Source organism: Nuphar pumila, chromosome 4 (genome assembly GCF_984573655.1).
Source record: "Nuphar pumila chromosome 4, dmNupPumi1.hap1.1, whole genome shotgun sequence".
Taxonomy (NCBI): Eukaryota; Viridiplantae; Streptophyta; class Magnoliopsida; order Nymphaeales; family Nymphaeaceae; genus Nuphar; species Nuphar pumila.
In genome coordinates this window covers 17,717,150-17,729,970 of record NC_143252.1, presented here as the reverse complement: position 1 = coordinate 17,729,970, position 12,821 = coordinate 17,717,150, and the positions used below count along the sequence as shown (strand labels likewise).

General features: G+C 38.8%; 1 protein-coding gene across 1 annotated transcript in view; it reads right to left on the bottom strand.

The window, feature by feature from the left end:
- Window positions 1-483: 483 nt before the first annotated feature.
- Window positions 484-12,821, bottom strand: part of LOC149839542 (protein NPG1-like) — a 38,284-nt gene continuing 25,946 nt past the window's right edge. The window contains exon 5 of the mRNA XM_090004888.1: window positions 484-703. Within this exon, the coding sequence (XP_089861014.1) occupies window positions 494-703 (210 nt within the window). The 3' untranslated portion in view covers window positions 484-493. The remainder of the gene's footprint in view (window positions 704-12,821) is intronic.

Genomic DNA, 12,821 nt, shown 5'->3' with positions numbered 1-12,821 from the left:
ACAGGTCTATTTATATTCATGTACACATGTTCTCAGACTCTATGATTTAATTAATGAAGTTGGTTGTTTTCGTTGATGGTAATGAAAGATCCCTTATGGTTGTGGATTGGTTATGACTGTAAAAGCCTCGGGTTTCTGGGAATGTTTTCACAAATGTTTAAAAAACAAAACAAAAAATCACTTTTTTTTAACAAGTATGAGTTGGAGTCGTTACATGTTTTGACGCATCAAGCATATCAAGCAAGATGATATTCATATTTTATTGCCTTAGGCTAATATATATATATATATATATATACAACTCTGTGTATATGACTGTGTTCCAGTGTCATAAGTGTTTATAACTGTTGTGTCATACCAAGAGTATCCACATTTTGTCCTGTTCAAGTATATCTATACCCATGTGACATATAAACAAAACATTTGAACTAGTTAGTGTTTATCTGTCTAACATCCTTGGAAACCAAAAATCACTTAGCAAGGAGGCAGATTGTTAGCTATGAAAGGTTTTGCTGAAAGCACCTTGTTCCAAATAATGAAGGTTAAGTTCAGTACCTTCAATATGTAGTGTTGTGGCAGAATAATAATTTAGTGTTCTAGCTTTTTCCAAACAAATTTCAGCATCTCTCCAGTGTGAAAGACTGGAGTACAAACACGCAAGACCTTGCCATACTTCAGACTCACTGACTCTCTCATCCTCAACCTATGAAAGAAAAGTATAACATTAACCACCGAAACCAAAACAAACGGGAAAAAGTAGACAACGATAAAAGAAAGAACATCAATAGATTACAGAGCCAGACATGGGGTTCTCATGACCTTCAAAAAATAAAGCATTTGATAGAAATTACGGACATGGATGAAAATAATAAGATGCTCGATTCACAACATTATGCAATTTTTATTTTCATACCATAAGTAGCAATAGATCTGCAAGACAACTTTAGGACATGCAAAGTGTCATGAGCCTTTATAATGTTTCATACACTTAAGTGCTGAAAAGCCATTTAAGGCATACATCTAATTCATTTCTAAAGTGAGTCTGTTGCTCATAATCAAAGATTAAATATTTAAAAATTGAAAGTTAGCAGAAGTTTTATCAGAGAATCAGTAAAAAGTTTATGAAAAAGTTCCCCATAGAAATAAAGTAACCACAAGAAAGAAATATCTGGGCATGGACACAAGTACACAAAGATCCGAGTTGCCATGAACTATGTAACAGCTCTGCCAGCAAATCCCTCAGATTTATATGGCAATGCTCCCACATAGGGACCCCTTGGATAGAAAAAACTGCAGAATTGATGTCCAAATTGCTTGTCATTGTTGGTTCATTTGAGGTATTAGAGGAAAACATGGAACCGCTTTCTTCACTTGCAGCTTCTGGACTCAAATCCAGTGGATATATCATAATTTCATGAAACTTTGGTATTCCCATATGACCCACTTGCACAGATGAATTTAAAGAAGATTACTAAAATACCAAACTGCTATTTGGCAATAGATTGGACCATATGGAAGTTTAGCAATGATGTAAACTTGAAAACAGCATAATTAGGGACCAAAATACAGTGAAAAAGCCTCATGATTATCAGGAGACTGTTTGAATGATATTTGAACTGGAAGTCGGTTGTTACTTGGAGAAATCTTCCTATGACATGTATTATTGGATAGTTTTTTGAATCCTAACTCTCATATAGCAGATCCATGAGTTCTAAGGGTTAGAAAAAGTTTACAACAAAGACAAAAGTGACACTTTCTTCTTGCCCACAAGCAGAAAATCCAGGAAAGCACAATGTCCTCAGTTTTCTCTCTGATGTGTTCTAGAATCAAACACAAAAGAACTGCAGAAGTTTCTCTCTTATTGTGGAAAATAAAGGCGTGAATGATTGCCATATCAAAAGCCATTTTTCTTGTATGTCAAGCAAAGGAACTTGCTAGCAGAGCCATTGGCAAAACAAGGAACCACAATGATTAGTAAGTGGAGTGATATGACCAGGAAGCACAAGTTAGAGTGCCTTTCACTTTGTCTGTATGTAGTGTTTAACCACCATGGGAGCTCGTTAATTTTATAAGCTTTCCAATATTAAATTGAGACATAAATTCATCTCCTGTCCAAAAAATATAAAGCTAAAAAAAATAAAATAACAGCCACAGTAACAACAATCCTGCAACTATATCAACCAAAACTGTAATATCTCCTAACTTTTCCGTGATTTTTTAAGTCTAAAAATATAAGTTTTAAATTGAATACTTATATCTAATTTGATAAAATCATGGAAAATAGTTAAATATGGGCTGACGTCAGCTAGGTCTAGACTTGGTCTAGAGCCCACTAATAAGATCTAATCATGTTAAGTAAGATCTATGAAATTTATTGTTTTTAGCCTTTAAATTCAAGCGATATTCGGGTTAAATTCAGGCGAAATTCGGAAGCGAAATTTAGCTAAGACCTCATTAGATCCGTCTCAGAGCGTAGATCTCGTAGGAGATCTATTTTCTCAAAATTGGATAACGGTTGACCCAAAAAATGCATTTTTCAAAATTGACCAACCTTTATTTTTAAGTTTTTTTTTTTGTCTGGATCGGACTTGCATTGGACCCAAGTTAATATGGATCTAGACCCAGTCTAGGATCCATACTGACTAGGATTCGATCCGGATTGAGATTCAATCGGATTTTAGACATGGATTTGGATCATGGTATCCAGGATCCGCTACCGAAGATCCGAATAAAGTATTCAGAATCTAATTTAATTCAGATTAAAAAATAAATAAAAATGCCCTCCTATAATATTTCGGCCATGAAATTTCAAGTTTATCTATATGATAAAATTCACAAGCATTACACGTAGTCATTTTAAAAAGTTTTTCAAATGAAGAAACATTGTTTAATGAGATTGAATGAGTTTTATTAATTAAGTTGAAGTTAAAATGGCTTCGGCCCAAAAAAAAATTTGAATATTCTTGACAATTAAAAGAATTCTAGTGGTTTCTATTGTATGTCTATGTTTTCTTTCCGCTAAACCATTTTGTTGTGGAGTTCTAGGACAAGACCTTTGATGACAGATTCTATTTTGTTTTAAGTAGTTTTGAAAATAATTAGACATATATTCTCCTCCTGAATCTGATCTTAGAATAAAAAGATTGCTTAAAATTGATTTTTAATCATTATATGAAATTCTTTAAAGAAAGAGAACACATCGAATTTATGATTTAGAAAATAAATCCATGTGTACCTAGTGAAATCATCAACAAAAATCCGAGGGACCCCATACATCTGAATGTATTAATTCAAAAGGTCGTGTAGACACAAAAATTCTTTGAGGAAAGGGAATTGCTTTCATTTTTTTCAAAAATGCAATCTTTACAAGCTATATCTTTTTCATTACATGTATTTTCCAAAAAGGAGAAAAGAGACATCTTTGAAAAACTAGGGTAGCCAAGTCTCTTATGTCAAACATCAATATTTTTGACATTTACAAAATTACAAAATAACTTGCGTGAAAGAGACAAAAAATCCATAAAATAAAGATCGTCTCTCCTATGGCCTTGCCTAATCAACTTCCCTGACTGGAGATCCTGCACGGTGTAATTTTTAGGTTAGAAAGAGACTTTGCAACCATGATAAAAAATTTGAGAGATAGAGAGGAGATTTAAATTTATTTTTGGAACTAAAAAAATTTGATAATGTTTTGAATCAAGTGTTCTAATACTTTCTATTTGCAAAAAAGTTTCATCGGTCGTTGAAACATAAGATGATGAAGGATTAGAATAAACTTTAGAAGGAACATTCTTATGAGGTGTCATATAAAAAGAGGCACCCGAGTCAAGAATCTACATACTTGGAGGAGATGAGGATGATGCAATGGCGGCACCCGAAGTTAAAGATGATTTGAGAAGTTGTTGAAGTGCCTCCGATATTTGATTAAGTATATCTTTAATGTCTCCTCCACTTTTGTTTGCTTCTTCTTTCTTAGGTGTGATTTCACCAACGGAAGCAACTTTTCCCTTAAGCTTAGGACATACATGTAAAAGCCTTGAAAAAAAAATCATCTTATGAAGCGGATCCGGACTCGGACCCGAGCTCGAGCCCGACCTGGACCCGCGACCCGGCTTCTTGAATTCTCGAGAAGCCTGTGTCCTTAAAAGGACACAGGCGCCTCGAGCGAGGGGCAAAAACCCTCGCCCCTTCTCTCTCCTCTACTCCGTCTCTCTCACGCTGCCGCCGGTGATTGGAGATGCCGGCGACCAACTCTGTCCGATCGCCTCCTCCTCTCTGAGTCTGGCAGACCCCCCGACGACCCAAGAACCCCCTCTCCGTCCCCTGTGTTGCAGGACGCCGGCGATCGAAGCTGACGGCAACCTCCACGCATCGACGACCTTCCCGTCGCTGGCGATTGCAGCCGTCGGCCATCTCACCCTTCGAGCTGGCGTCGGCGACCCGCCGTCGGCCACCATCTCCTCCCTCTTTTTCTGCAGCGATCGGTGACCTCCGATGATCGCGCTGACGAGCTCCGACAACCCACTATTTCCTCCCCTTCCTCTGTGGTCACCGCCGACCAGAGCCATCGACGATCGTGCCGCCGACCTCCTTTTCGTCCGACCGTTGGTTGCGCCAGAGCCCTCGACGTCAGAGTCTCCTCGATGGTCTTTCCCCCTTTTTCTCTCATGTTGGGCCGACACCACCCAACATAGGAGCAACCTTGACGTCGGCTACGCCATGCCGGAACCCTGTCCTCGGCTCCCCTTCTTCTGTGGCCACTGACGACCGGAACTATCGGCGACCATCCACCTTTGTTGCCTCTTCTCTCTCTGGCTCCTTGTGAACACCCCAAATTTTCCAACAAATTTTCTTTTGCCCCTGGGCCCGTTCTCTAAATAAATTGGGCCAATTTCTGATCAAATTTCCATTCATTTCTCAAATTCACTAGAATCCAGACTCAATCTTCATTTCTGACCCAATTTTTGATCCAAATCAGATATCGGATTCAATTCTAATCTCAAATCTCTTATTGTTCAAAAAAATCAATTCATGGTACTTCCTCGGGTATTTTATCTGAATCCAATCTCAATTCGGGATCCAAAATCCATATTTTCCCAAAATCTTGGATCCAAATCCATTTCGGGGGTCATTTTCTGAAATAAATCATGTAATTTTCACAAAAAAACCCATTTTAGAAAAACTTGCAATTTCAAAACCAATATCTTATAAAAATATTTCAAAAACCTCGTTTTGGATCCCATTTTCTAAAAACCCCCGTATTTTCCTCATATCTTTAGAATTTTTATCAAAAAGAAAAATTCCCGAAAAATATAGCTTCCTATACCATTTTTTAGAAAAACTTGTACACAGGCCTTCTTTCTGAAAAATGTTTGTAACTAAACCTTCTTGTCAAAAATTTCAAAACATGGAGGACCCAGGTTGAAAATCCTAACGGCCTTCCATTGCGAGAGAAGCTGCAGAGACCTCTCTCTCTCTCTCTCTCTCTCTCTCTCTCTCTCTCTCTCTCTCTCTCTCTCCCTCGATCTCTCTCGATCCTTCCCTTTCTGCCTATAAGAAGAGGCATCCAAGCCTCTTCTCCTTTATCGCCTCTTCACCTCCTGATGCAGACCACGTCCCATACCCAACAGCACACAGCCGTGTTTCGAGTTTGGGTCCGAACCCGAGACCCGGATCCAGCCAATCCCTTTTAAATAACCCAACTTAGGGTTGTGTGCGGGGGATGGAGAAAATATCAATACTGCAGTAGTCTTTTCCTTTCTGTTTTAGTTTTCGTTGTTATTCATTTCCTTCAGCCGCACATCCTTTATGGTTTGGTTTCTTGTCATTTTGTGTTTGAGTTCTTTCTTTTTGTCAGCCTGAATATTTTATTATTCCTCTGTCAGTCCTTGGTTTTTGTCCTTGCCTTCTTTGCTTTCCTACTGGTTTTTCTTCATTGCTTGTTTCAGCTTCACGTCAGCTTTGGCAGCAGCCTTTTGATTATTGCATTTATGTTGTTTGTTTGCTTGCCAGCTGATACAACACTTTTTCATTTTTCCTGGTTGGTTACGTTGTATTGACTCGTTGTAGTCTTTCTCAACAAATAATAAATTATTGACTGGATCGATTGATCCTTTGCATCAGCGTTTTCCATTAAGTTATTTGTTGTTGCACAATTACCCGTGCATTGAAGAATCAACATCAACGTCAGCCCCAAGAGCAGACAACCTCCATTCCGTCATTGTTTCAAAGAGCATCAACGTCGCCAACCATCTCAGCAAACAGGAACATTGCAGCCGACCTTCCACACAGCATCAGTTGGTAGGTCTGCCCTGCGACAGTCCCTTAACGTGGTTGTTTGGGAGTTCTCACGTGACAGCAAAGAGCAGCCACATCAGATCCAAAACATCGTGAAGGCTTCATCGTGCCCTTCACTGCATCAAATGGTATCAGAGCCCAGCCCCTCCTCCTTCGTCAACGGCCTGACGCAAGAAGCGAGGAACGGTCCTACGAGCAAAAAGACGAGAGAGGAGATCATGAAGCGGATGTTCGACAAGTTGACGAAGATACAAGAAGATATGCTATGCCTAGAAAAGGAGGTAACCAGTTTGTCAAAACGAATGGATGGAATCGAAGATCGGTTGGTCATTCTTGAATCAACGATGGAACAACGCGCATTTCCAACACCAACGCCGATAGCAGATCCGGTTGACAGCGCAGTGGCTCGCGTGAATCACATCTTCGCGAAAACAGGTCAGCCGATGCACCCTCAGCGTGAATCCCATCTAACAACAGATAACCATGCCCTGCTCCACAGTTCAAAGGTAAATGAAGGAAATGAGAATGGTACTCAAACAGTAAACCATCTTGAGTTGCCAAAAATGGATAATAAGGGTGTGAATGTCTATCTTGAAAATAATATCAAGTCTGGGGGTGTGACACAATCTCTGATGCGTCTTCTTGGAGATACTGATTCAAAGGGACCTGATTACTTAGACCTTACATTGGTCGAAACGGTTTGGGAGTTGACTGCAAATAATATTATTATGGTTTCAGCAACGGGGAATGACGGGCCTCTTTATGGAACATTGAACATTACAGCAATAATTGATCTTTTGAAGCTGTTTGGGTTTGCTTTTGGGAGCAAGATCCTGAACAGGGATTTCTCTATGGACGGTGAGCAGAGCCACTATGCATTCGGGGCAGATATAGTGAAGTTTTCAGCAGGTGGTCCAGTTTTTGGTAAGCATGCTTGTATTGTTGGGATTCTAGCCAAACCCTTAAGACCGCGTGCAGGAGGGACAAAAAATCAGCTTGTGCTTCCATGGGGTGCCATAGCAGATGGTATAGAAGGTCAATTTCAAAACCAATCTACAGGCTTTAATTTGGAATCGTCCAGGAATATCGATACATGTTGCCTATCGTCAATGTGTCCGATTTATGTGTACCGTGGTGACAAAAAGTCGTCAGAGTCGACTTCTTTCCAACCAGAGGAGAATGATGCAGAGCACGTCCCATACCCAACAGCACACAACCGTGTTTCGAGTTTGGGTCCGGACCCGAGACCCGGATACAACCAATCCCTTTTAAATAACCCAACTTAGGGTTGCGTGCGGGGGATGGAGAAAATATCAATATTGCAGCAACCTTTTCCTCTCGGTTTTAGTTTTCGTTGTTATTCATGTCCTTCAGCCGCACATCCTTTATAGTTTGGTTTCTTGTCATTTTGTGTTTGAGTTCTTTCTTTTTGTCAGCCTGAATATTTTATTATTCCTCTGTCAGTCCTTGGTTTTTGTCCTTGCCTTCTTTGCTTTCCTACTGGTTTTTCTTCATTGCTTGTTTCAGCTTCACGTCAGCTTTGACAGCAGCCTTTTGACTACTGCATTTATGTTGTTTGTTTGCTTGCCAGCTGATACAACACTTTTTCATTTTTCCTTACTGGTTACGTTGTATTGACTCGTTGTAGTCTTTCTCAACAAATAATAAATTATTGACTGGATCGATTGATCCTTTGCGTCAACGTTTTCCATTAAGTTATTTGTTGTTGCACAATTACCCGTGCATTGAAGAATCAGCATCAACGTCAGCCCCAAGAGCGGACAACCTTCATTCCGTCGTTGTTTCAAAGAGCACCAACGTCGCCAACCATCTCAGCAAACAGGAACATTGCAGCCGACCTTCCACACAGCATCAGTTGGTAGGTCTGCCCTGCGACAGTCCCTTAACGTGGCTGTTTGGGAGTTCTCACGTGACAGCAAAGAGCAGCCACATCAGATCCAAAACACCGTGAAGGCTTCATCGTGCCCTTCACTGCATCACCTCCCCACCCGATTCTCTCTGATTGTGTCTTCTCTCCCCTCTTCTCTTTTAGCACCACTTCTTCACCCTTCCACCCTTCTACGCATGTGATTTTCTTCCTTCTTCCCAGCCTTCTTCCTCTTCACTTTTCCTGAAAGGAAATTCCACTCTGAAGCTTCAAGCAATCCAAAGGAGATCGATCTCCCCCTGCAGCTAGAGGTAAGCGATCACCTCCATCCTCCTCCGATTTCCTGTAAAGATCTCTTTCCCATTTCATTACATTCTTCATTGTTTGTGGTAACTCATTTCAGTTTTCTTCCCGTTTTTTTTTTTTTTTTATCTTAATGCACCGGTGGTAGGGTCGGCGTGCATCTAGCAGGATTGACTCACCCCTTTGCAATAATAACAGAATATTCATTCCAACAATCCCTTGTGTTTACGAAGTTTTTTTTTTTTTAAATACTTGTTCATACTCGGTTTTCTTATTTCATTATCATTACCGGTTTGCGTATGATTTCCTTCCTGTTTGCATCCTGTCTTCCTTTTCTTTGATTTTCGGTTTGTATTTCCGCTTTGTTGTTTTGATTTCTTAGTTTTATGGCGATTCATTTTCTTATATCAATTACTCCCCTCTGTTTTATAATTTATTTTGATTTTCTTTAGTTTACTTAAGGCCAAATCTGCGTTTATGCTAGTTAGATTCAGTGATCCCGTGTGGTGTATCTGAATTCCAATTTGATTTTTGTTTATTACTCTCTTGTTATAAAGCTTAATATTATTCTTTGTTTTACTCGGTCTTTTAGTTCGACTTCACATCATATCTTATGGTATATTGCATTAGATCACATCTACGCCACTGTGGATCGGGGCAGATTCATGGTGAGTAAAACCTACTGCTAAACCTTGTCGCCACAAGGAAGCTGCAGGGAATTTGGGTATCAATGTCCCATGTAGTGCCGTTCATCCCCATTATCATCCTGCACATCGCATCCCATCGTTGTGTTGTTTAATTTTAATCTTTCCCATTTTAACTTTCTTGTTGATTTTTTTTTATATGTCTCCAGCCCCATTTTTATGAATATTAGAGTCTTTGTGTAAATGTATGATACAGATAGATTTTCCATTGAGAGGGGTGAAGTTCAACACTTCTAATGCTCAATTATTTTACATTGCTCCTGTGCAATTACAGAAGTATTTTCATTCTCATTTCATCCACTTGCATTTTGTTTCGATTTTTCATTTGCATTCCTGCATTTTTTTTTTTTTGCATCTTTAGATGCTTTAGTTCACTGTTTCATCATTTCATTCTGAGCAAACATTTTCATTCTACTTCATCGTTGTCTTTTACTTTCAGTTCCACCATCATAGCACAAGCATCGATATCATCTGCATTCTTCTGTAGCCTGCCGTTGTTGCAGAGAGTCATCATAATGCTCATCTTGCATTGGTCTGGTCTTGGCATCATCATCTCTTCATCTGCACTGCATCGATTTGCATGTGTGCATCATATACATATGTTGATGCTGCATCATCATTAATATCCGATATTTGTTTCAGCATCTCATTCGATTATCCAGCATCCTCTACAATCTGTGCATCTTCGTTCACATGTCAGCTGCATATGTTCATTTTAATCATCTGCTGATTCTTGTTTGATTTGTTTTTGTTTCTTTTATTATTTTTCTTTATTTTTTTTTGTTTCTCTCTGTTTTGACACATTTCATTATGTATTTGCTTAATTCTCTCTACACTCAATTTAGACTTGCCGTAAAATAAAATTCTATTGTAGCGAACCCATCATCTGAGTTGATTTTTTTTAGAATTCCACTTCACTGCCGTGAACTATTTTACACTGATACGAGAATCTTCCTGAGTTCACGTCCCAACATATTGGGTTGCTGTGGATTTTGTTGAGTTGATTAAAGTGCAAGGCTTAACCTATTGTGACTCTGCTGCATACCTGAAATGGTAGAATTCCATCTGTGTAATGGCATATACATTGGAATGTTTCAGCAGGACCTATGTTTTTTTTTAACAGCAGATTATTTGTTCTTACAGCAGAGTCTCTAACGTTAGTTATCCTATTAGCATCGATAACACCTGATTAGCATAAACATTCATTTAAGTGAATGCAAGATGGAGGATTTAGCTGTCTGAAATGGTTATGCAGTACATTCATTACTGCTACACCCCTTTGCACCCTTTTTCATCGTGTTCCATCCCCTGCTTCAGCTTGCTCCAAAGCAACAATACATTGTTCCCAGCTCTTCTGCAAATACTAGTTTCAATCATAACCCAGTTATCAGAGACAATTCAAGGCCTCAAAATGGTGTATATCATGAGTTAATAACAGAAAAGCCAACCTCCATGTTGCAAGTGCAAGTGATGCTTATGATGAAGATTCCAAATCCAAGTCATGAAGATATTAAAGAGGTTTTGGGCAAAGGTGCTGGCAAAGATACAGTCCAATACCTTGAAACGATTTTTACATCAAGAAGGAAGGCTGCTTACAGTTAACACTGGAGCTAATGTGGGATTTTACTATGCAGCTCCAACTCTGCAATTGATATTCATCTCACATGCTAACAAAACCAAAGCCGAAAAGTTCAAAGTTTGCATTTCACAAACACTTCACTATGTTCTCCATTTCCCAGTCAAAATTGAACTTTTATGGAAAGGCAGGGTTCAGTCTTCACTTGCCAAAACAATACATCCTTTCACTCAAACTCGGCTACTTCCAACACCTCACTCACCTTCTTACTTCACTCCCTTTACCTACAGCGTCCCCTGCACCACTTTATTACGCCAGTACTTTCACTTGTGCATACTGCATAGCTATCACAGTACTTGTCCCTCTTCTCATCCCAGCACTCTCACATTTTCATCAGTTGCACCTCACACTCTACCAATTCAACCTTCACACCACTGCCAGCATGGCTTTACTTACAGTGATATTACTCTACCTTCCAGCCACCTTGTTACAATCACAGACTTTATCTCATTCACTTAGGTTATCTTCACATCCATCACTCCCCCACAGTCCAATCACCATTAACCTCCAACCTTCACAGCACCAGCTGCATTTCAATACCTCTGTCATTTCATTTCCCCTAAGTATCCCCTTCAATTCAGCATGTCCACCTATGGCATTCTCCCTAACACCAGCACCTTTGCGCCCCACAGAAGTTTTTCCTCTGTTTTGTTCTTTCATTAGGTGCATCATCCATACACCACTGTGTATAAATTCGCTGCATACACGTTGCCATCACACTTTGTACCCGTCATCTCATGACACCCCAACATCATCATTGCCCTGCATATCCAGCATTTACCTTGTTCGTGGCATTAGGTAATACATCGATTTCGTATCCAGCCACTCTACCTGTGTGCTGTCAACTCTTGCAGCAGCTTCATTGCACTCATATTAACCCTTCCAGTTCCAGTATGCCTTCACAACACCTTTTGCTGTGACCTCATTATGTTCTCATAAGCACAGCAGCACTGTAGCTCAGCAGCCCAAGGACTGTTGTGGCTTCCCACATCCCCATCACATCTAACTCCATGACCTTCCCTGCATTTAATATTCACTTCTTCATACATCATTGTACTCTCCCTTACATGCCTCCACATCCAACATTACGTTGCATATACATTCCCCCATCAACCTAGGCATCATATTTAGATAAATATATGCACTTAGTCCCTGCGGTAGGTCTTAGGTTTTTTACATCATCATCAACTTGGGTATTTCCATCCTAGATTAGGTATAAGCGTGTGCCTTTCTTATTAGGTCTAAGCATTACCTTTAAGCATGTACATTTTATCTCTCCCTGTATGTATGCACTCTCATATACATTTGACATAAATCTTTTCACATACATGTTAGTTCTCATATAATATTCCTCGTTCTCCCATATATCTTCTGTGGATTGCTTCATACTAACTTTGTTTTGCAGGGGTATGCAGAAATTGTTGAATTCCTACTTAGATTAGGAATTTTTGTTTCAAATTCAATTTAAAACTTATAATAATTAAACCAGAATTTTACATTTTCTGTATTAGATTAGAATGTATAAGCATGTAAATATTATTTATTTCATATTAATTTTCTCTTTTATTTCAAAATTTCACATGATGGAACACGAATGGCACGTGCACCATTCTAATAAAAGATGATTAAATCCTAAGTTGACGATTTGCATCAATGGTCATAGTGAAGGTATGAACAAAACTTATGGTTTTCATCTTTTATGGAATAACAATGGATCAACACCGGATCTCTTTTAAAAAAACATTATATTTTTCTAAATACTTTCCTCCTTTATCAGAGTTTAATTTAAAATTAACTCAAAATATATATCAATGACCATAGTCAGGATATATTGAGAGTTAATTTCATTTTAAACTTTATAAAGGCACTAAAAAGTGTTTTATTCTTCATCTGAATTTAAATATGATTATTATATAATACATTTTATGACCATAGTCAGAAATGTATTATATCTTCAATCTTATTTCAATTCATTTAAAGAATGAAATATATT